The following is a 24,229-nucleotide window of genomic DNA, read 5'->3' on the forward strand; positions in this document are numbered from 1 at the left end:
AAGGGTTGTGGTAAATGGGGCCACATCTGGCTGGCGGATGGTCACTAGTGGGGTCCCCCAAGGCTCCATTTTAGGGCCAGTCCTCTTCAATGTTTTTATAAATGATTTGGATGTAGGACTAAAAGGTGTTTTGAGCAAATTTGCAGAAGACACCAAACTTGGAGGAGTTGTGGACTCGGATGAAGGTGGAAAGGCCTTGCAGAGAGATCTGGACAGATTGGAGAGCTGGGCGATCACCAACCACGGGAAATTTAACAAGAGCAAGTGCTGGGTCCTGCACCTGGGACGAGGCAACCCTGGCTATACGTACAGACTGGGCAGTGAGACGCTGGAGAGCAGCCCCGCAGAGAGGGATCTGGGGGTTGCGGTTGACAGCAAGTTGAATATGAGCCAGCAGTGTGCCCTGGCAGCCAGGAGGGCCAACCGTACCCTGGGGTGCATCAAGCACGGCATCGCTAGTCGGCCGAGGGAAGTGATTGTCCCGCTCTACCCTGCGCTGGTGCGGCCTCACCTCGAGTACTGTGTGCAGTTCTGGGCACCACAGTACAAAAAGGACATTAAAATGTTGGAGAGTGTCCAGAGGAGGGCGACGAAGATGGTGAAGGGCCTAGAGGGGAAGACATATGAGGAGCGGCTGAGGTCACTGGGCCTGTTCAGCCTGGAGAAGAGGAGGCTGAGGGGGGACCTCATCGCAGTCTACAACTTCCTCATGAGGGGGAGTGGAGAGGCAGGTGACCTATTCTCCATTATCACCAGTGATAGGACCCGTGGGAACGGTGTTAAGCTGAGGCAGGGGAAGTTTAGGCTGGACTTCAGGAAGAGGTTCTTCACCGCGAGGATGGTTGCACACTGGAACAGGCTCCCCAGTGAAGTAGTCACTGCACCAAGCCTGTCTGAATTTAAGAAGAGATTGGACTGTGCACTTAGTCACATGGTCTAAACTTTTGGGCAGACCTGTGCGGTGCCGGGAGTTGGACTTGATGATCTTTATGGGTCCCTTCCAACTCAGGATATTCTATGATTCAAATGGCTTCTTGCTGCTCCCCCCAACAGGCACTGGCTTTCTGCAAAGAGGGACACTCAGTCCCTTTTGATTCATATGGGGTCCTGTGTGCCTCCAGAAGCCAGCCTGCCCTTCCTGTACATCGTGTGCAGAGTCCAGCCTGGTGCTCCTACCCACCCAAAAGCTGCTGATACTTTTAATGAGAGCACTGACTAAAACCTGTTGCTGCATATCATGGAGGTAGAGTTCTCTGGTGATTATTATTTTATAATACCCTATGTGCAAGGCAATGTGCACTTTTAGTAAGTGTTCACATACATAAACCTCACGCAAATAAGTCTCCAAGTAGTTCAGCTAAAACTGAGCTCTGAATTCAACCAAGTTGTTCTGCTCTCAGAATCATGCTTGCAGAACTGACCTTTTAGTCATCGGGCCTATTGTCAGGTGAGGTGCAGCAAAAAGTGTTCATGTTTTCTGGGATGGGAACAAACAATGAACAGTCACTTCTGTCTCCTTCCAATCTCTCTTCAGTCCGTGGTTATGAGTTTTTCTGTTGTTGGAAGGAAAGAAGAAAAAGAAATCAACGTGTTGAAATAGTCGCACTTCATGGTAGTGTGTTTTTAGAAACTTCTTGAACTGAAATTCCTGCCAGCAGTTTTGAAGCCCTGTCTCACCACACAACTGGAGAGGACCATTAGGGCTTAAGGGCTGTCACCCATGCAATTTCAGGAAAAAATAAAAATGATAATGACATTCTTTTAAATGTCTTTAAAATGTCTTTACTATGGAAAACTTCAAAGCATCGGTCATTTGGAAATTTTAACAGTGGGATTATCCAGCTGAAGAAAAAAAATTCAGGTCTTAACCTGATCCATTGGTTAAATATGGATTCTCTGGTGCAAGATACTGTTCTTCGTTGTTCATTTTACCCTGGTAAAGGTTAAGGAATACCACAGCAATTAACATAGGTGCACTCTGAAAACTTGCTGGTGCATCAGTGCTATTAATATCCATCTCTCTTTCTGTCTGGTTTTGAGCAGGAGACCAAAATAATTCCCCTCGCAGTGCTGAGGCAATACCTCGCGTCGTGAACTGCTGTAACTTTACACTCACTTGTTTGATTAATGAAATCAGACTTACACCACGTTATTTTCCAAAATCCGTCGGCCTCCGGTTTTGTCAAGCTCTTGACAATGCCCCTCTGTTATCGGGGGCAATGAGCGGTGTGCAGCCTAATGCAGCTGTTGACATTTTTGTCTCAACTTGTCCGGTGTTCCCATTCCTTTGAATTTCCTGGCACTTTTACGTACACGATAAATGTGGCTTTCTTTTCTTCTTGAATCAGACACAGCTATTTCCCGATGACTATAAACCTGAAGAAACATCCTAAAAGCTAGATATATATGTGTCTATTTTACATTTATTGTGGATGTAAAATACTCTGTAAAGAATATAAGCTGCTGCCAGGCATGTAGCCACGAGATGGGTGTTTTTCTCACATATGTATCCATTTCTTTTAATAATGAATAATGGGCTTTATATTTAAAAGTGACATTTCTATGAATGTGCTAGATTGTGCTATATTTCTTTCACATGAGTATATTCCCATCATGGCGAACTTCTCACAGAGCTTGCCTTGGGGGGTTTTGTTTAAAGTAATGTACTTTAATGAAAAAGAGCTGGTGAAATTTGTCAGCTTCTTCCAGCATGATTGCACTTTGGTGGTGGTTTAAAAAAATCTTTACCCGTTTTATGATCTTCACACTTGTTCTGATTTCCCTCTTCATTTTTAAAAGTAAAAAGATATATGTACACACATTACTGAAAGCCCTAAAACTGCCTTGGATCCTTTGCATGAATAGTCTCATTGAAGACAATGAGTAATAGAGGTAGACTTCATCTGTCTGCAATTTTCAAGTTCAGGCTGGAGGGTAGATTTCAAATATTACAAACAATTTGCAGATATATGCTTTGCGTGGAGTTTTTAAAGCCACTGCTATGTTTTAAAGACTTAATAGCTAATGAGAAATGGATGACTTGTATATGGTGTGGCCATTAAATGGTTTTGAAAATTATCAGCCTTAGTTCAATGAAGTACAGAGCTCTTTGTAAGCACAAGGGCAAGCAAATGAAGTACAACTTTAGTAAGATTAATGGCAAGTGAGTGAGTGAGTTCTTGCAGGCTTCTTTGTTTTGTGTTTTCCCTGGTAAAAGTTAAAATCCTCTGACACTGGGTGGATGGGCATGGCAAACCATATGGCCACAGACATCTGTAACACACAGCATTTCTGGTTACTTGCTTCCTCTTCTCCATAAGATTTATTCCTGTAAGGCCAGCTCTCCTTTACCGGAGGCATTGAAGGACTAGGGCGCTGCAGTACTGAATAATGAGGAAATATTTAAAGATGGTGACTCAAGCCTGGTGTGGATGCTGCCAAGGCAGACCTAACAAGCCCATCTGGAGGTCTGGTGGCCTCTGGGGCACTGCTGCAGTGTGCTGCAGCTCTGTTGTGTGCAGCCCAGGCTGTAGGAAGTAGTGACAAGTGACAAAAGGACCAGGCTGCTCCACACCGAGGCAGCCCAGGTGGCAACAGCTGCCTGTGGCATGGGGAGCGGGGAGCCAACAGCATGAAACGTACAGGTGACAAGTGCAGGGGATGGGACACTCTGTTCTGGAGAAAACAAACAAACAAACAAAAAACCTTCCTGGCTGTAGGAGGCAATACTCCAGGTTTCTGGGGTTTGGAACAGTTAGTAGCCACTGTCAGTCTGTATTCAGATCATTTTCAAATCCAAGCGGGTGAGAGTGCCTTCTAAGAATCTTGGTGGATCCTGACAGATCTAAGGTCAATAAGATGATTGGGAATGATGATTTCTGAAAGCATATTTCACCTACAAATACTGGCAGAAATGCAAGGCTAAGAAGATTATGTATATATATGTATATATATATATATGTACACACACAAACACCTGGAAAAAAGAAATTGAAAGTGGAGGTATTTCCTCAGAAGTGGAGGTATTCCCTCAGAGATGTGCTGAGGCAAATGTTTCAAAAAGGGCTATACCAGATAGGCCTCTGTGAGAGGGTTACTGGATGTGCTTAGATAGGTCCTGCAGATCAAATGATCCTTCCTGGCACAGAAACAATAAGACTGAAGATACTGATCCTCAGCATGGCCTCACCATCTGATTTCTCACTTTTCTGTATCAAAGATCAGAGTCTGTTTTTCATCGGCAGGCCTTGGGTTATTACTCAACAGCTGTCTCGGTTGTTTGGCAACATCATACTGTGTCCCTAAGACTTGGCTGCAAAACTGTCAGTTGGCCTCCCTTTCTTACTCCATACTGTTCTAGACAAGCAAGCATTTCCTCTGGAGCCTGGACTCATTTCTCTGTAGTGATGCCCAAAATTTCAGCAAGCAGCCCTATATGGTTTTGACCAAATGGTTGAGCAAGAAAACAAGTTTTTAGAGGTTATTAGGTAAAGACAAAATCCATAGGAACTCTGTAGGAAGTCTACATAAATGTCTCTTTGGTAGGAGGAGAATTCTTTCAACATAAGAGTGGGATGTCTCCAGGCTGATATTCCCAAGTTGATATTGCCATCTTTCCTAATAAATCTGTAAGAACTTAAAATCTCAAAGCCAAATTTCATCTCCCATCAAAAGCTACCCTGGAAGGGTAAATGAGGTCAGAAAGGGCTATAATTTTTGTTATTGATTTGTATGAGATCCTACAGTGATGGATAGCAGTGAATTAAGTGGTGTATGGTCTTCAGTGGCATCTGTGCCTCTTTCTAGTTGCTTTGTGTTGTTTGAGTTTGATTTGTCTCTTCAGAGACTCTCTCAATTTGTTGGGAAGATAGTTTATCATAGCGTTATTCCGTTTTTTCCTCCTGCAGTGCAATGTTGATGCCAGTTTGTTCCCTTACCCATTTTGGGGTTTTGAAGGTGGACAAAATTGCTACTGGTACTCCATAATATGACCAGTCAGGCAAATGCTTTCCACACAAAACCATTTCTAGACTGGCTAGTTTTGTAAACTTGTGTGTAAATGCTAGTGCTGCTCTCTGGAAATTTTTGAGTTGCAAGTAATATACAAACTGAGATATTGAAGTGTGACTAATGCTTGTTTTGCATAGTTCGAGTTGATGATTACAAAGTTTGAAGCTTGGATGAATAGAATTTAGTACCTAATACTGTGCAGAGCTTGTTTTTATTTTACGTGTAATCAATTGAGTCTTCTGTAATGGTTTCTCTTTGAAATGTTATGTTGGTACCAATACATAGACTTCACTATTGCTGTGTTGCATTACCAAGGGCAATATGTGTTTAAATCACTTTATGATAAAACTTTGCATAATCTACTCATACAAACTAATTAAATGTCAGGTCGTTGTAATACAGAGCTCATATTATCACTGTGGGTCACTAGAAATAGCAATTAGTAATTCATGTGTAATCCAGTTAAATTCAAATTAAGAGAAAGAATGTTGAGTCAGAGTTTTGTTCCTAATTCCTAGTTTTTATAATTTTGTACAGGTTTATGAGGGCACCACTTAAAAATACAGCAGAAGAGGGTTTTAATTGAATTTATATTGCTCGAGCATGGCTCTTAAGTTGTTCTAACCAATGGTCTTATGAGTGACTAGTACTTAGAAATTAATTAACTTTAGAACATATAGATATTTTGGATGTGTTAATCCTTCACTAACTACACTGTTATTTTTCTGATGGATATGTAATGGTATGAAGGAGCTCTCGATTCATCTTTCACAAGCAGAAACAAAAGAAGTGGCTCGTTGTAGGTAAACTATGCAATTCTTCCTGTAGTGAGCTATAAAAAATGAAGGAGTACAACAATATAAAGATACGGAGGTTGCTGCAGCTTGTCTTGTGCTGGGCAAATGTAAGGGAGAAAACAGGAGAGCATTTTCTTCCATAAGGAGCTCTGCCACACTGGGGCGGAGGTTCTGTTGTTCAGAACGTCCTGCTCATTATTCCCCTGGTTCGAATTGCCTGGTGCCTGAGGGCGAATGTACCGTAGGGTGCATGATCTTACCCTGCCACTTATAATCCTGCTCCTGCAGCCAAGGACTTGGCGGTTGCAGTCAGCGTGCCCTTGCTCCGGTGGTACTCGGTCATGCTGTAACTGTATTGCAGCCAGAGCATAACCTCTACTGCTACAGTCCTCCTTATGGCTTTGCTGTTACAGATCCAGATAAGGAGAGTGTGCTCAACATTAGGTACCATCATCTTGCTGTCTGTATAGTTTTTATAGGTGTTTTCTTTAATTATTCTGGATATATTTGGATTCAGGGTTCTTAGTGTTTGCCTTTCTTTGGTTAAAGCCTCGTTAGACTTCCATCATATTTCATCCTAAATAGGATATCCTGACTAAAATGTCAGTGACATTCTTATAATGGCCACTTCTAAAAGAAGCTAAAATACTAGTTGTAATTTATTTATATGGCATTTGAAAGGTCGTAGGTGATTTAGAGACAAACAGGCATTCTGATCATGTAATAGCGTATCTCAGATCATCTCAACTTCATCATAATTGGTGCAAGCAGTGTCAGAGCTGGATTAAAAGACCTGGTGTGAGGATACCTACAGTTCCTAGCCCTGCTCTTGAGTACTCACTGGAACTGCACAAAAACTGTCATGGGTTTCACCAGGTGTCATATATGTGACCTGTTGGGTGTTGCCATCACAGTAAGGAGGTCTATTGAAATCACTTTGAAATCCATTCAAGACGAAAGGAGCAGCATATTTAAGGGTGCCTTTATTGTGATAAGTACCAGATTTATGCACCTACCTTGAGTTGCCAAGTTGAAAAAAGTTGGCCTTCTTTTTTCCCTTAACAAAGTGGACATTTGAATTCTAACCACAATCAGCAAAGCCCATGACTGCCAAATTAGGGATGACAGGTATACCCCACTGTGCATAGTTTCAGAGAGATGTTTTTGGATATGAATTTAGCTTTCAACAAGGGCATGATTTCTTTGTAACTTTCCTGTCATATTCACTTTGTCAGATAGAAGTCTCCAAGCATTCACAAGTATGTGGTTATCCCAAAATATTGTTTGTACTCTGTTCTTTAGTCTGTGCAGTATAACTGTATGTTAGTAACCCACAATGCTGCAACATATTGAAAGCATGAACTACAGAATCAAACATACAGAGATTAATCAAGTGCTGTGCTAATCAATTTTTCATATTTAATTAGAGCAAGTGTTTTGCTTTGGAAAGTTGCCGTGAGAGCTGCAGAATTTCCAATCCCAGCAGACTGGTACCAAACCCAAAAACCTCACTATGTGGAACGTGGGGCTGGTGGGCATCAGAGGGAGTTGCTCGATTTTCCTTGGAGTATGGAGAAGGATGAGATATGCTTATGTCTCTTCTTTCCCAGACAGATGATTTAGTAAATATTACACGTGGCTATATCATTTTACATCAGCTATGAGCCTTGTATTTTGGAGAGAAAACGAGTATTTTGAAAAGAGGGAAAGAGTGTTACAAAGGACTTGGAGGGTGGATGCTGGCACGCTGCTGAAGCAGCCCTTGCTGGCTGAAGTATTTAAACACTGTTGTGCTCTTCACCATTGCTACACAAAGGCTGTTAGTTATGCTGGCTCCATTAAGGTGGCATCAGAGGTAGATCCCACCATCTATTGTACAGCCACTAGAGTAAATATGCAAGTGTGCTGTTCACATGCATTTAGAAAGGGTAGTGGGAATGTTGTTTTCCCTCCTTAGAGCCTAAATTCCCCATTGCTTATCAATGAAGTAAATGAGACATTTGAAGAATGTCTCTTAAAATAAGCCTGTTTTGGATTAATTGTTGCTCGTGTAGTTAAAGGTTAATTTGAGCACTCGAGGTTGTACAGGATACCAAACAGGAGAGTTTGCTGTCTTTATGTACGTTGCAGGCCATGGCATCATGACCCCATGGCAGGGGGATTGGTAGATGATCTTTAAAGTCCCTTCCAATCCAAGCCATTCAATGATCACCTCCCTTACAGCTGATGTTGACAGAAAACTCTAACAGGTTTTCAGTGCTCTGGGACTGGTTTCTAGAAGTCTTGCACATGCCTGCCCTGCAGTGACAGCAGGAGTTCCCGTTTCCTTTGCCTTGTTAGCTCAGGTACTGTTAGCAGCAAAGCTGCAGCCACGTGCAGCTCAGCACAGGCAGCAAAAACACAGGCTGCCTATCCAAGGAAAGCCAGTCACAGCGGTCGGAAATCTCCCCTTCCCCCTAAAATCACACAAACATGTTCAATTTTAAGATACATATATTCATTTGTGACTTTGAGTCATTCGGTTTTCTACCCATTATGGCTTAAATCACAGCTTTTACTTAAAAACAAAAAAATGGTGTTTGAGATTTTTTTTTTTTAAAGAGAGATCAAATGGTAAATGTAGGTAGAAGTTATCATTTGAAAGAAGGTGTTTCTTCTCTTGGACATTTAAATGTTTGGAGATCTTTAGTTACGAAAGAAGTCCTGCCAGAGTATGGATATTGAAGTGACTTAGTCTCCATTTTGTGAATGGCAAGAAACTGTAAATTGAATTAGCTGGGAAACTGGGATGTTTTCATCCGTGGTAATGCATGAGTCAAAACAAACTACAAATGTACCTAAGATCTGATAGGTTAAGTCTGGTTCAACCTGTAAGCGTTAGTGAAGAAATAGCACGATCTTGCTTGTGTTGCAGGAGCTAATGGAAATTGCAGCATTAATTGCCTGTGCACCCATATGATGACATGAAGCTGCTTGTATGCTCTTCGCAAACAAATGGGATACAGATGTTTCTTGTACAAAAGCACTAGATATCCTTGTAGCATCGTAGATAGTGAGAAGAAACACAAGGGCATGGATCTTGATTTCTGGAGATGGTACAACAGCCCCATCGCCAGTCCACTCTCCTTGCCCTGCAACGTGACATTTACAAAAGCTCTGTGGCACATCTTGTGGTTTATGTGGGTGCGTTTAGAAAGCAGGCGCTTACAACCAAGCAAAAATAAAGCAGATTTTTTTTTTTTTGAGTATGAGTCCATATGAGTTTACCACTACTGACAGAACTAGCATACTGCCTTTTCAAACCATTTGGGGGGGGAGGTCTGTTGCTATATATGGAGACGGCAGTGAATACTACTGTATTAGTATAATAATACTGATTGATAGAAATACCCATTGCCTTTTGTGGACAGCCAGAGGAGTTGCCTTTGTGAAGACCAGAACTACCTCTGTGCCCATGGAAACAGCAGCCACTGAAAAGCAAACCCGCCAGATTCTTGTGCGCATTAGCAGGAACATAGAGGGAATGAGATCGTGGTTGAAATAAATCCCTTACCTTTTTACATTCTTCCCGTTCACTTTGGTAACTGCGGAACTGAGAACTCTGCGTTCAACTTAATTCTACATCTGTTCCCTTCTTTCTGTCCCTGTTGCTCTGAGGCATTGGGCTCAAATGTTTCCCAGAGCTCTTGCTAGGGTACTGCATTTCCAAGTATGCTTTATGCAAGCTTTCTTTATAACCACAAAATCCTACGTGTTGGCTGGCAGACTCTGGGAATGCAGCCTGCCCCTGCATAGGAAACTTCAGGTTGCTTAGGTATGAGAGGTGAAGCCATATTATGTGGGGAAAAAAAATGCTGAAAATGCTTCACTTCTTGGCTAGCAGTATCACTACTTGTCTTTGCTCCTAGAAAAGCTGTTCATTTAGACTGCCCTGCTTTGTTTTCATAAATGTAATCTATAGAAGTAATGATAAGCCAAGCAAGCTCTAAGGGTCCTGGCACCATCAGGCTCTTTAGAATTCATTGTACCAGGGGAGAACATCTGCGGTCTGAAACCTCGGGGGTTTGGAACGGAAGACTCTTCTGTGTGTTGAACTGGCAATGAACTATTTTTAAATGTCTCTCTTATTTGTTAACACTGAATAATGGCAGTAAAAAGGAAAACATGATATCATGTAGTTTCACAAGAGTAGGCCGTTTCTCCAAAATTCTTTTTCTTAAGTTACAGCTTCTTCCCTCATCTCTGAGTCAGTATCATCACAGAATCACAGAATTGAAGGGGTTGGAAGGGACCTCGAAAGATCATCGGGTCCAACCCCCCTGCCAAAGCAGGTTCCTTAGAACAAGCTGCCCAGGTAGGCATCCAGATGGGCCTTGAATATCTCCAGAGAAGGAGACTCCACAACCTCCCTGGGCAGCCTGTTCCAGTGCTCCGTCACCCTCACTGTGAAGAAGTTCTTTTGCACGTTGGTGCGGAACTTCCTGTGCTCTATCTTGTGGCCATTACCCATTGTCCTATCCCCACAAACCACTGAAAAGAGGTTGGCCAAATCCCTCTGTCTCCCACACCTCAGGTATTTATACACATTGATGAGAGCCTCTGTCAGTCTTCTTTTCTCCAGGCTGAACAGACCCAGGTCTCTCAGCCTTTCTTCATAGGGAAGATGCTCCAGGCCCCGTACCATCTTTGTGGCCCTCCGCTGGACCCTTTCCAGGAGATCCCTGTCTTTTTTGTACCGGGGAGCCCAGAACTGGACACAGTACTCCAGGTGAGGCCTGACCAGGGCAGAGTAGAGGGGGAGGATCATCATTGATGACTACAACACTTCTAGCAGTCCAGATATGCACTTGCACTGCATTCAGGTCCAAAGTCCTGAATGTGTGCTGAAATTGTTTGAAATTCAGAGAAGCTCATCACTATGCTGTCTGCCCTGAGTATGTGGCAGTGGGCAACCTTTCATTATATGCTCCACCAGGGAAAAATCACACATCCCCTCCCAGTGACTGACGAGAGGCAGTGAATTCTCACTGCTTTCTGCTCTCCATCACCCTGCCTCAGCCCATCAGCTGACAGATGGTACACAGTCCTGATGTATAGGTACGGAGAGATTAAAGAACAACCCTACAGCAAAATAAACCCATAGGACACAAGTAGCTTTTAAAATGACCTCAGGAGCCATGTCAGTCAGCGCACAGTATAAGATTTTTTCAGGTAGGGATTATATCTGAGGATTGTATCTATTGTTCAAACTATAAAATGCCCTTCTGCCAGCCATTTGCCCAGCTGTTTCTTCCTGAGCTGAAGGAGGGAGCTGGATCTAAGGTTCCCAGTGTCCATAAGCAGAGGTTATAAATCTATCTAGAGCTATCTATCCGTCTACCTGTCTACACCAGATGTCTCTTTTTAAAACTATATTGGCTAAGTTCTGTGTAAAACGGAGCAGAATTCTCCTGTGATGTTGATTACAACACACACTGTGCACATTTCTTATTTCCAGGGGATGATGACTTAAAAAGTTGTTGAAGCAGAGAGCAGCACACAGGCCTTGATACAGTTTAATGGCAAATCACATTTGTCAAAAGCGCAGATAAGGGAGCCTCGCTCCAAGCAATTTCTATAACAAAAAATGGAACAAAACTTGACCCTGGACTCTGCACCTGCTGATCTCAGTGTGGGAGTTTTGCTTGCAAGAGAGCAGTGGGATCAATCCTTTAATATGAGGGGCTTTGCCAGAGTCTGCCTTTCATGCCCTTCTCCCTCCTGCCAAGGGGGGGAGAATTTTAGCTAAAGATTTATATATATATATATATACATATATATATATATATTTTTAAGGGGATATGATCAGTTTGGGTTTTGTGAGCTTTTAAAAACCTGAAGCAGAAGCCCACAGCAGCTTGGCAGTACCATAGCACGGTGAAGCACGAAACATGTGTATGCAGTTTGCTGGCCTGTAGAAAACCACCGAAGTATTTCATCTGGGCAGTTCCCTCAATTGGCATTACCTTAAGTGACTTTCCTCTTAATTTGAGGGTGGCTGGTTTGTTGTCCTACTTAAACATGCAGATATTTGGGGGGAATAAGCGTTTTGCGGGAGGGTTGGTTCTGTGCTCTTTATCTGCAAAATTATTTGCAAGACCACTTCTGTGTGCACAACATGGTCCTCAAGCAAGAGATGTTTGACCATGTCTAATGTAGGCAACGGGGGGGAAAAGAGCTGAAATCAGTGTGTTCACAGGTGAAATCTCAGGTGTTCACAGGATATTGCACCATGCTTATCTGTGTGCTTGGCTTAAAACCAAATCACTTTGATCGCTCTGGAGTGATTTACTTTTAACAGGAAAGCCTGATGAATTTTTAGACTATCAAAGGTAATAACGACTCCTCTGGAATTTCCTATTTTAAGTTTGGACTTTAACTATTTAATTAGCTATTTACTTATAGACCATGTAGCACAAGGCTACAAACCACTGAAGGAGCAGAGACAGAATTCTCTGTACTTACACCAGGAAAAGCTGGAGAAGCTTTGCTGAGGAAAGTAAAAATTGGCCAAGCCAACTGATTGTCATGATCCTTCAGTCACAGCAGCCAGTCCGCTGGTGTCAGATCTATAAAGAACTGCTGGAGTATGTTCAGGGGAACTCCATCTTCGCAGAAAGTACTGGGAGACAAGTGGTTTCCTCCCAGGTCTTCACGAGAGAGGCCCTGCCTTGCCCGAGCAATGCTCATTTGCAGCCTCCAGGCCCTTCTTGCCTCAACAGGACTATGCAGGAGGGAAGGTGGAGGGACAAAGACGCCCTTATGCTGCAGTCTGGTTCCGATCTTCCTCTTCTGTGTGGGAACCCAGGCCTTGACTTTGGTCTAACCAATTTATAAGCAACTGAAAGCACTCTGGAAAGGAAATATATGTGATTTCATCCACCATGACACACTGTAGAGAGTTGAGTTATTAAAATGCATGAGAGTTCCTCTTCTGAGCCAAATCGGGAGCCACAACTCTTCTCTGATCTCAGGCTTGGCAGTAGGTGAGATTTTTGTGACAGTAAGAAAAAATATGGTACCGTACCTGCTTTCCTGTGGTTTTCTGATTTGCAGGCTTGCCAGGTGCCTCCTAGCTGGGACAGCCTCTAAGTGCTGCAGCCTGAGACACGTCCCCAGGGCTCAGCAGGGCTGGTGCCCAGGGACTGCTCCAGCTGCAAAACTGGTTGGAAAGTGAGATCTGGCAGTTTTCAAAGCAGCTTGTAGGCATGGGAAAACAGACTGAAACTGCTCTTTCTCAGGTTGTAGTGGTTACTAGCGAAGTGCAAATATGGCAGAAAATCACCAGTGAAGCTGCCATGACTCCTATGGCAGAGTAGAAGGTACCTGTTTGGAGCTCTTCAGGATTTAACGTTGTGCAAAATCAAGGTTACGTCAAGCTAAGTCAACGCCACGTCTCATCCCTTAGGAAAAGACTTGTAGGAGCTGGTCACAGTGAAGCTGTATTTCCTGGAGTTCCCATCAGGTTTCCCCTACTAAGCAAGTGTTCTCTTGTTGAATTCCAATAGAGCCATGAAGAAATGAACAAAAACTAGAGGAGGGCCGAGACCACTGGCATGAAGTGCTTGTGCTCCTGGCAGGCTCAGAGATGTTTTTCCCTTATACAAACATTTTGCTCCCCCCACCATACTCCTTACCTCAGTTTCCTGGCAGTAAAAGACTAATAAAGTTGTGCTGGTAAACAAGTCATCCTCAAGCACTGCATTGGTGGCCGTGTATGATGGTGAGAGACTTCATGTGTGGTCGCCGTGTGAAAACCTATCATTTCAAGCAACCGCTAGCATAATGCTTGCACTGTAGCTGGAGCTTTGACAACTTACTGGAGACCCCTGCATGCAGCTCCTGCGAGCTTGTTTGAGAAGTCCTGCCCCAGGCACCTCTTGTCTGGCTCTTAATTTCCTCCTTGGGAGACAAGGTGTGTGTGAGAGGAGATGTCAGGCCGGGCTGTTTCAAACTTCAGCGCAATCACGAGCTGCATGAGGCTTTCAGCAGCTTCTCGCCGTGTGCCCGCGAGGAAGGAGTGAGAAGTGTGTGTGCACCCTCGGTGAGCGGAGCAAGCTCCGAGCAGTGGGGTACCAGCAGCGTTTCTGGAGGCACGAGGGGCATTCCCAGCCCATGGCAGTGCCCTGTGGTGGTTGGCTGATCTTGGGAAGCTCATGCAGGTAGTACGCGGCTGGCACTGCAGAGGGAAACAGCCCTTCCTTCAAAATCAGACGTGCGTTCTCAGGCTGTGCTGTGGCAGCGGCAGGGTTTCTGTCTTCTCTTTCGGAGACACACAAAAAAGATTAATTAGAGGGAGTTTTAAAATCTTAAAAGGCTTTTTTTATTTTTTTTTTCCAGTCAATTTGTAGTGAGGATTTTGGAGCATAACCCAAGTCTTTCCTGCTGCATTGTTGTGTTCCCAGAAGTGGTGATTAGCAACCAAGATAAGTAGCTGAGGCTTTTCTGCGGAGATGGTGTTCTTGGATGCAAGGCACAGCCATTCCCATGGCAGCACTGTCTGCTTGGTCCCTGCTGCCCAGCACTGGAGCTGAGACACCATTTTCATCGCATCCTTCCTAGCAAATCAGAAATAGGGAGCTGGATGTTTTTATTCGGTAACCTGTATGTAACAAGTAACTTCTTCCTTCTGGCATTAAGGTATTTGCCTTTATTCAGCATAAAGCACTTCAGTGGGCTGCTGAATTACTATTAGCTCCCACTGGAGAGTACATGAAGTATATTCCTTGTGAAGCAAACTTGTAACATGCTGTAAGCTCCAAAGCACTGATGCAATATTTATGTTGTTCCACGTTCTTCTGGCAGATTTAAGCATAATATTGTAAACTGGCAGGAGGCTGTTATCATCCAAACTCCTGATTATGTCAGTGTTTTAATTTTAAGTTCTGTTGCACACAGCAATATATCCAGTTACATTATTTGTGTATGATTCCTTTTCTAGAAAGGAGAGCTATTGATGTTAGTGACCTAGGCTGAAATACCCAGTGGTTTTTGTTCTCTTTTTTTTCCCACTTGGAGTGAACTGTGCATGGTTTGGCCTCCATGATCTCAATCATTTATCCAAAAGACTTCTTTTTCAGTGCAATGGCAGGTGGCATCTCTCTCACTGGTAGTGTTACCTGTAACTCTTGCACTGAGATCCTATTAAACTTGGAAGTTTGTAAGGACCTTTCATCATGATGCCTTCAGTTTTAAGCCAGACTAGTTTTTGATTTGCATTCTGCTGGCAGAAACGAGTAGCCACTTCCCCCCATTTGCCTTGTCCTCCCCTTGAGAAAGGTCTGTTAGAGCTAATGTGCACTATGCGTGTCAGTCCTCTCTCCTAATAATTTCTTTATTCAGTTTTGCATTTAATGCAGCATGATCTCCAGTTGGCTATGTCAGCCCACAGTCTTAAGAGAGCACTGTAAGCTTTACAGATGATCAGCACCTATGAAACCATTAATTTTCCTAGAACACTGAGCTCCTGTTTAAGCAAGAAAACATCTTTGAAAAGTCTGGTAAATGCAACGCTCTGCAATCTAAAGGAGCTTCATGGATAGTTTTGTTGCCTGATAGCAAAGGGAGTTTCCTGAAGATTCTGAACTTGCTGATATGTCTGTGGGTGCTACTGAAAATCTGGATGTGGGCAATTGTCTGCGTTGTTGATGATAGCTGTGAGACTGATGGGTGTTTTGTATGCCTGAAAGTAATTTTTCTGGTATCTAAAGGTAGGTTGTCCCAAATAGTTGGCCTCATCCTATAAGCAGATGAATTCCTCTAGAATTCAATTTACCTTTATTCTGTCAGTAGAGATAACACGTAGGAGGGTCTGGGTTAAACATCTTTTTCCATTGCATGTGATGCTCATATAAGTAGTACATCTTCAATCAGAAAGTGCACTTAAGTTTTTAACTTAAAGCACAGGTAGAAACTTTTTGCTTCAGTCCTTAATGCTAAGAACATCATTGAAAACTTAATTGCATCAGTGACAGCGTAAGCCCACTCCATAGAAAGCATTTTATCACTTTAGTTCCCTATAAACACAAATTTGTTCTTGGCAGTTAAATATTGAGACTGAAATTTATCCCAGCTAGTTGAGGAATGGTAGCTTCCCTGTGTGGCCAAAGAGGAGAGGTTTCCCTAATCATGTCTCAAGTGGGCTGTATCACCTCTGCAAGTGTCTCTCTCTCCACTGATTGCATCAGCTGCTCTCCTAACTTAAGTGCTTCAGCTCTGAAAGGTAAGGATGAACCATGGGCCTGAGGAAAGATGCATTTTTGTTGTTGTTGTTGATGAAAGTAGGTAAAATACTTACAGTCCAACCAAATACTTTTCATTCCTCTATTTGTTGCTGTGGCTGTCTGTGAATGTCTCTCTTCCTTTCTATTAATGAATACACATGTGCAACTGCCTGCACCCATCTGGCTTTATTCAATAAATGTGCAGGCACAGACGTTTAAATCAAATATTGATACATACAGCCTTTAATATGTAAATTTGTGTTGTGAACAAAACCGTATCTGTCTGTTTTTTCATGGAGAGGCATTTCTTCTGTGGTGACACATTTTTTGATTGCTATTGTATTCTGTCTACAGTGGCACATGCATTGATGCCTGAATGTCAGAGGGTAGGAACAGTTCCTGAAGTATGTTGGGGAGAGAAATAAAAAAGGTATAAGGAATTTTTGGATGTAATAATTCTCCCTCTGTTTTGATACCAACTTCCTCCTCATCCAAATGTCTTCTTAGCAATTAGAGACTTAAGGTGCAAGGTATACTAGAGAGTTCCTAACTGATCCCAAATAAGATCTGCTGGAGAGTAAGATAGGGGGGTGTTAAAAGATGCACCTGTGTACACAAATAAAAGCAAGTATTAAAAGCCTTAGCTTTCAGAATTTGTAACACTGAAAGTAGCAAACTAAGGCCTTGCTTGGCAGGTGCTTAAATGGGTTATAGGACCCTAAGCTGAGTCATGGTAGGGGAGACCCCAGCCCATGGCTGTGGACAGTTGTTGCTGTGTCATTTGTGATCAATTATCGTGCTTGCTAGTAATTCTGAGATCTCCAGGACCCGTGGTTTCAGGAATCCCCTCTCCCTTTTCTCCCTTTTTTTTTTTTTTTTTGACAAGAAGTTGTTTGTCAGAAAGTCTACTGGAAAAGCAGGAAGGAGTCAGCTTTGACATTTTTACAGCAGGGCATTGCAAGTAAGTATAGCTTTAATGGGGACAACGCTGCTGTATAGGCGTTAAAGGATGACATGATGAACGAACTGCATGGCTGCGCACACTTCTCTACAGGTTTTAAGCACTGGAAGAGAGCAGGAAAGAGGCCTTTCTTTTAACTTATGGTGTAGTCTGAGCATATTTTATTCTGGGACACGAGTAGGAGTAGCTCCTGTGTGCTCCATCCAGCAGCCCCCACCCCAGGACTGCTCTGCGGGTGCAGCCATCTGTGAAGCTGCCCAGTAGGAAGGAAACGAAGGGCCCCATCCCTGGGGACCACGACTGATGGCTTTTCGGCTGGGGCTCCCAGAAGCAGCTCTGCCACTGCAGACACATAGCATTTATTATGTTTCTAAGGAGAGATTTAGGAGAAATGAAGGTAGGGATGTAAAACTGTAGGGTATGTATGGTTACTCAGTGTCATAAAATGCGAGCTTAAGCTATTCAGTCTGTTAAAATACTTTGGTTTCCTCATCTGACCTCAGAACTCTCAATGGAGAATGCTTGCATGTCACTTATGGCTTTTTTAGTATCTCCAGAAATGTCAGAAACTCTATTAGTTTTTCCAGAGACACATATGCAGAAATAGATGGCATTATTACAGTGGTTTATAGAAAGATTACTGGCTTAAACTACCTTTTTGTCTAGACAGACTCCAGCAGTTGCACTGTGGCCCAAAAGTAACTGTAAAAAATGTATTAAAAATCAGTGTTTTATTTAATGCTGTAAATTGTACTTCAAAACAACTTAAATAGCATTGCCATTATGTACGCAAATGCAAGGAGCAATGTCAATAAGTTGGAAGCTCTGTGGGTTGTGTTTTATGCTTTGTGCTGTGGCAAAGGAATGTATTAAAGAAACCTCTCAAATATACACATATGTTGTAAAAAGTAACGCTATAAAACATCAGGAATTGAAATGCTTGCAGTAAGTGTTCTGTGGGGTTATGCTGCCTTCATAAAAAGGTTGTCAGCACAAAGAGACTAATTCCAGCCTTAAATTAACCAGCTCAGGGGAGCACATTTTGGTACTGAGTGGCAAGGCTTGTGAATCACTCCTGGAACATTTGCCCCGTGGATGGAGGAAGAACATGGTCCATAAAGTTCACAATGGGTCTGAAAAGCAGAAATGTGCATTGGAATCCTATTGCGTTTGTTGGCGAAACTCAGCAGCAGGGAGTCTGTGGTTCATCAGCTCTGCCTTCCTTTAAAAAAAGGGGGGGGGGGGGGGGGGGAAGAAAAGCACTGGGGAAAAAAAAAACACACATGGGGGAAGTTCCTCTCATCCTGTGCCCTTTTTTCTTCTGTTTTCTCACAGGTTTTATTGTTGTCCTGGGCAAAGTCTTAAGCTTTGAATTGTACAGAAATGTTTTCTGAAGAGCGGTGCCCAGATACGAGGGGACAGGGCGGGCAGCCCAGCTCTCAGGTTCAATGTGTTCCAGATGCCCCCAGCACCTCCGGGTGGGAATGGCATCTCCTCCCTTCCTCCTCCTTTCCCGCTGTGTGGGTTGTGGTGTGCTTAAACTACTCCTCAGCCCTCGGAGGAGGCTTTCTTCAGGTCCTTCCCTCAGAAAACACAGCTTTTGTGGGGACTTGCCGCTCTCGCCACGGCTTCCAAAGAGCATGGTAATAATCAGAAACGTGAGACTTCCTTCCGTAATGCATCAGAGATTTTTCCTAATTCTCTTAAAAAGTTCTATCGCTCTTGCACGTAGCAAGTTGGAGAATGGTATTTGATCAACGTTATTTTGTTTCAAGAAAAACCAAGGCTCAACAGGGTTTTTGCACTCTACTCTTTGTCCTAGGAAATAATCACCTACCTTTACTGTGCCGTTTTAACGCTACTTTTAACCACTTCTGCGCGTGCAAATATGTATTAAGCAATACGATGCCTGTTAACTAGGTGTTCATGAGCTGTGATAGATTACTTTTAATGGCTGGTATTTACCTACTCCATCAAATGCTCTTTGATAGGCTGTGGCTACGTGAAAGACGGAGCTTAACTTCACCGAGGCAGAAAGCAGGGAGCGCGTCCTGAGAAGTTAGAGGGCTCGGCCGGATTATTAGGAGCGCCGGTCTATCGGCCTCTCGTGCTTTCTGTCTCTATCTGGCTGGCCTATTGCCATCTTCATGCCAGTCTCCATGGTAACTTCTTTAAGGATAAAATAACAGAAATGTGAGTTAGCCGCCTGCCCACAGGAAAGCTGCCACGGTCCCGGTGCCAGAGCCCCGGTGAGACGCGGCCCCGGCACGCGCATTCCAGCAGGGCTGGGCAGGTTTCTACAGCTGCTTCCAGTTAAAGGTGAAATCTCTCCTTCCCCACTAGCCTGGCTGGAGAATGTCTCCTTAGCTGTTCTCTCGCACGCTTGGAAACACCCCTGGGTAATTCTTCCATGGATTGCTCTTCCCCTCCTGTTTGCAGGTTTGCGTGATTAATTTTACATTTTAAATGGCTTTGTCAATAAAAGCTTCAGTTTTCAAATGAAACATTAGCTGGTAACTGGGGAAATGTTACAGGAAAATGTTTACTAACAGTTGCTAGTAAATTAACGAGTTTGCTATGCCGCAGTTACATAGGAAATGGCAGTATAAAAAATGATTAAGAGGGCAAGGCTGTTTATTAGGAATAAAGCACCTGAGTCCTGTCCTTTACTTGGCTGCTGGAGCTGTTGCATGACCTTGGGCAAAGTCATTGTATAGTTCAGTGTCTGTTTCCCTACATGTGAAAGAAACAATTGGTTGTAGAATCACAGAATGGTTTGGGTTGGAAGGGACCTTAAAGAACACCTCTTTCTAACCCCCTGCTATGGGCAGGGACACCTTCCACCAGACCTGGTTGCCCAAAGCGCCATCCAGCCTGGCCCTGAATGCCTCCAGGAAGGTGGCATCCACAGCTTCTCTTGTCCACTTTCTTAAATTATTCTGAAGATGACAGGTGAGCTGCAAAGTAGGGCCATGTTGGCACCTTTTGGGGTCCTTAAAAACTGTTTTTCATTTTTGTGGTACTACTTCAGGAAATGACCTGTCCTTGAATCCCACCCAACATACTGAGCGTAGCAGTAAGCAGTAGAACTAGGAGCTATAGATGTTTAAAATGCACTTTTTTTCTAAAAAAAAAAAAAAAAAAAAAGTAGATTTCTTGTAAGCGTATTGCTGGCATTACCCTTTCTTCACAAGAAACATCAGTAGAAACCAGAACTCTCTTGTTCCAAGCTCCCTACCTGAACTTCAAAAGAGAATTCCATGAACCACTCAGTCTAATTAGATGAGACAAAACCTTGTTAAGAAATGTTGTTATCCCATTCTGGAACTGTCTGCACGTCACACGTGAAATGTGATAGACCTGGAAGGTGAGGGTTATGGTGCTGAGAGTCTTTAACTGAAAAATAACCCTCTCCTTTGGGGTTATTGGGAGTTGGAGGGCTGCTGGGGTCAAGAGTTCTCATTCTGAAACAAGTTTTAAAAGTGCTTGTTCTCCTCTTTGCATTTAGGGCTCAAATTCTTCTCAGCTACCTCTACCTCCTCCCCCAGCATGAGCAGAAGTCTCAGAGTTCCTTCAGCAAAGTCAATGATTTAGGTAGCTATTTTGAAAATGTTATTGTCTCGAGAGCCTTTTGTTGTGGTATATTGAAACAGTTGACAAGTGGAGGGATCTAGATCTCACTTTTGTCTCACTTTCTTGACGTGTCATATGTAAAACAATGTAGCCCTTGAAGTTTGCACGTCCTTGCCTATGTGTTGTAACCCTTGCACAGCCAGGGCGTGCAGCCTTGGCAGTCCCTGAGTCTGGTGTGGGACAAAAGGGCGTGTAACAGGTTATCGTAGTTCCCCTTCTCGTCCTGAGTGCCCTTGATAGCAGCTACTAACGAAATAAGGAGAAGAGGTAATGAAGTGGTCCTTCATCTTCTCTCTCGCATGCATTCTTTCCTACAAGGTAGGAAGCAAAGACTTTGAAGTGACCCTGACAAAAGGGAGCATGCACAAGCTCCTCTACGGAACATAAGGAGCCTTCCTCACAGCCACCCTCCTCTCTTTTTCTTGGGATGCCTTCTGCTGAATCTTGTCAAAACTGGAAAGTATTTCAATAGGGCCAGTATAATAAATCTAGTGTTTTAGCAGGTGCTACCCTTGTGCATCCTTCACCCTTGTGCTGAGTAGTGGGCATTTATTTAAAATGTTGGTGAGACATGCTATTATTTCACCTCGGTGAAATGAGACGTGGTATCATTAATTGTGGGTTGTTGACAAGGTTTTTGTGGAAACAGCAGAGAGATACGTTGTGCTGTGTGGAAAAATTTAATGTATAAATAGAAAACTGAGTGGAAGCCTTTATTTTGGCATTCATGGAAACAGGTGAAAAGAGATTTTGAATGCAAATACGTATAAAAATAAGGTGTTCTGAATGAATAATTTAGCTTCCTGTGGGAGTGTATGAAATTGATCATTTGCTCAGCATCCCCAATTTGGAAATTGCTGTGTTGTATCAGCCTGACAACAACATTGCATACTCCTCTTACATTGGTGTCAAAAGGCAATCATTGGTCAGAGATCATAAATATTCACGCAAACAGACGGAAATATAGCATTTACTTTTTGGATTGGCTTCTTTATGGTAACTGGTTCAACTGTCTCCACTCAGGATGAACCGTGCAGAAGGGAGTTGTGGCAGGGGGAATCTCTTCACTCTCCTTGTTGCCTATTAGAGAAGACAGGTTTCTTTGATAGCAAAAAGCTGGATCCAGTCCCAAACCTGCTTCTCCTGCAGAAGGGCTGTCTCCCTGCAGTGACTGGTCCCCTCCTGTGATAGCTTAATTTTTCTTCTGAGAACACTCTTCCCAGTGAGCTGTGCCCTGGAAATGCAGCATGGCTCTTTTCTGGCAGGTCTCTACAGAGCTAAGGCAGACAAATAACATCTCTAGGCTTGGCTATTCATGGCATAGTTCGCACTGCAGAGCGTCCAGACCACCAGACCGCTGAGTCTTGAACAGATCTATTAGTTACTGCCAGAAAAGTCCTGATGACATTGCTGTAAACACAGCTGTCTTGCTACATCTTGCTACGTTCTGGGAAGGAGTCCCTTTCTTGCAGATTGTTGGGAAAGGGTGATTATTTGCTAATTTAAAGATATAAACAAAACTGATACTCTGATCAACAATGGTGATAAGAAAATAAATAAAAAACCCTGCAAAAGTAAATAAAAAGGCTCATTGTCCTTAATATTAAAGACAGTTGCCATCTTGCAAACAGAGCACAGGAACCAAATGAAGTGTTTTATTGTTCATTTGTTTCATACAACAGTAAACAATTTATTTTTTTACATCTGTGCTGAAAATGGTAAATTCCTCCTTCTTGGGATGTTTGCTTCTGATCAAGTGTACATGTTAGGCAGATACATTTATTGATGAGTGGAGTGTTTCAGGTAATACTAGGGTGCCCGTCTGAGCATTTTGTACTTGTCTCCAGTGCATTCTTCTTTTGCTGGAGAGAATTGTTCTCATGCTATCATGTTCTGCTTCTCAAAGTATCCTGCTCTGAGGTATGTTCTTGTTTTGTCTTGCCCATAATTAATGGCACGCAGTACTGTTTGCAAAATTAAAGGACTCTGAGTTCACCTTAGCAGTTATTTACTGTCACCTCAGTTACTTTACTTCATTATCTGTTTTGCCAAGTAATGTCTGTGGGTGTGATCATGTGGAAAAACCTACTTGTCACCTCTTTAAGGTTGGTGCACAAATCCCTGTGCGTAATGGCCACTTATCCTTGTTCTGTAGCCTATAAGTGCTACTAGGCACAGGAGAAAAAATGGGTACACCCCGCCGGGATGTCGTCCCTAAGAGAAAAGCCAGTTGGTGACTGCTTCTGAAGCTTTCTGCTGAACACTGCTAATCCAACTTCCATTTCTGCTCTCCTGCTGCTGATGCTTCTGCTACTACAGGAGTTGTTGCTACTTTCTGCTTCTCTACTTCAGGGCTTGCCTTAATGTCTTGGGACCATTCAAGGACACTCAGCAGCCCCCATGCAGGCAAATAAATAGGAGGAAGAAAATTGATTCCCTTCCTCTGCAACATAGAACTGTCTGGTTAAAATAGCAGCACGTGACACCATTCTCCTCCAACATCCCCAGAGTGACTGAGGGATCTGCTGGGAAGATATTGAAGTAGAGCAGGACCTCCAATAACTTGTTTGGGTACTGTAAGTGAGAGATGAGGAGATTCAACAAAGATCTCCAAAGACCAAAGAGAAATTGTAACACCACTGTACCCTATGTATAGAATCATAGGATGGCTTGGGACCTTAAAGCTAATCCAACTCCAACCCCCTGGAGTTAGTGGCCAAAAGTTGCCTGCTTCATGTGTTTGTCTTCATGCCAACTACATATCCTGAAGAGTAATGCACAAGGGAAACATTGCTGACTGAGCTTAGATGTAGGGCTTTGGGGGTTGAGGGTTAGGTCCTGATCTCCCTCAAAGTCATACAACAGCATAATGGGTTGCTCAAACTTGTTCTGTCCCTGTTTCACCTCTGTAAAATGAAGATGGGTGGGCAAAAACAGCTCACGTCCATCAAATCTGCTAGAACTACGAAGTGTCTGTGTTAAAGGTAAATATTTCCTTTTGTATTCACATTATGGATTTCCTTAATGCATATTCAGTACCTAATCTTTTGAAATTTATTTCAAATAGATAGGAGCACTACATGAAAAAGGATTTGCACACAACTCTCAAATGAAATTTCTATTGCAAATGATAGAGCATGGGGTTTTAGAAATTAGAGGTAGCGGAGATTTTGTACCTGATTCAATACAGTACCCTGTATTTTTTTTGCCTAGACTGTGGTCATTTGGTTTTCCAGCACTATTTAATGCATCTGTACAATCTGGACACTCATTTTAACCCAGGTACCTTTTGTTGAGATCAGTCTGCATGGCACTATTTACATCCAGCAGAACTTGAATACTTTCATAAGATTTCACAATGGCATTTGACAAATGTGGCACTAAAATTCAAATCTGTTATGTCTGCCGAGTTCCCATCATCACATTTTGGAGGTGGGGGGAGGAAGATCTGTCGAATGTAACAGTGATTGTTATGATTTGTTCCTAAGTGATTCAGCTGCCTGGAAGTTGTGAGTTATTTTCCTTCATAATTTTAGGATGTGTTTTTCCCCTGTTCTAACTATTCT

At 43.0% G+C, this 24,229-nt stretch overlaps 1 protein-coding gene across 18 annotated transcripts in view; it reads left to right on the top strand.

The window, feature by feature from the left end:
* RBMS3 (RNA binding motif single stranded interacting protein 3) overlaps positions 1-24,229 on the top strand; it is a gene marked incomplete at its 3' end in the record, with an annotated part of 702,635 nt that overhangs the window by 155,123 nt on the left and 523,283 nt on the right. Inside the window, exons 1-2 of one of the 18 annotated variants that reach the window (XM_080580027.1) lie at positions 19,092-19,192; positions 19,374-19,469. The exons of 14 other annotated variants lie outside the window; for them this stretch is intronic. In XM_080580027.1, coding sequence (XP_080436153.1) covers positions 19,441-19,469 — 29 coding nt within the window. In that variant the 5' untranslated portion in view covers positions 19,092-19,192; positions 19,374-19,440. Of the gene's footprint in view, positions 1-16,093; positions 16,500-18,299; positions 18,674-18,728; positions 19,470-24,229 lie in introns of those variants that run through there. 3 more of the 18 variants (XM_080580016.1, XM_080580014.1, XM_080580020.1) reach the window with 3 other exon arrangements.

The sequence above is a fragment of the Anser brachyrhynchus genome (assembly GCF_964034855.1).
Source record: "Anser brachyrhynchus genome assembly, chromosome: 2".
In the NCBI taxonomy this organism is placed as follows: Eukaryota; Metazoa; Chordata; class Aves; order Anseriformes; family Anatidae; genus Anser; species Anser brachyrhynchus.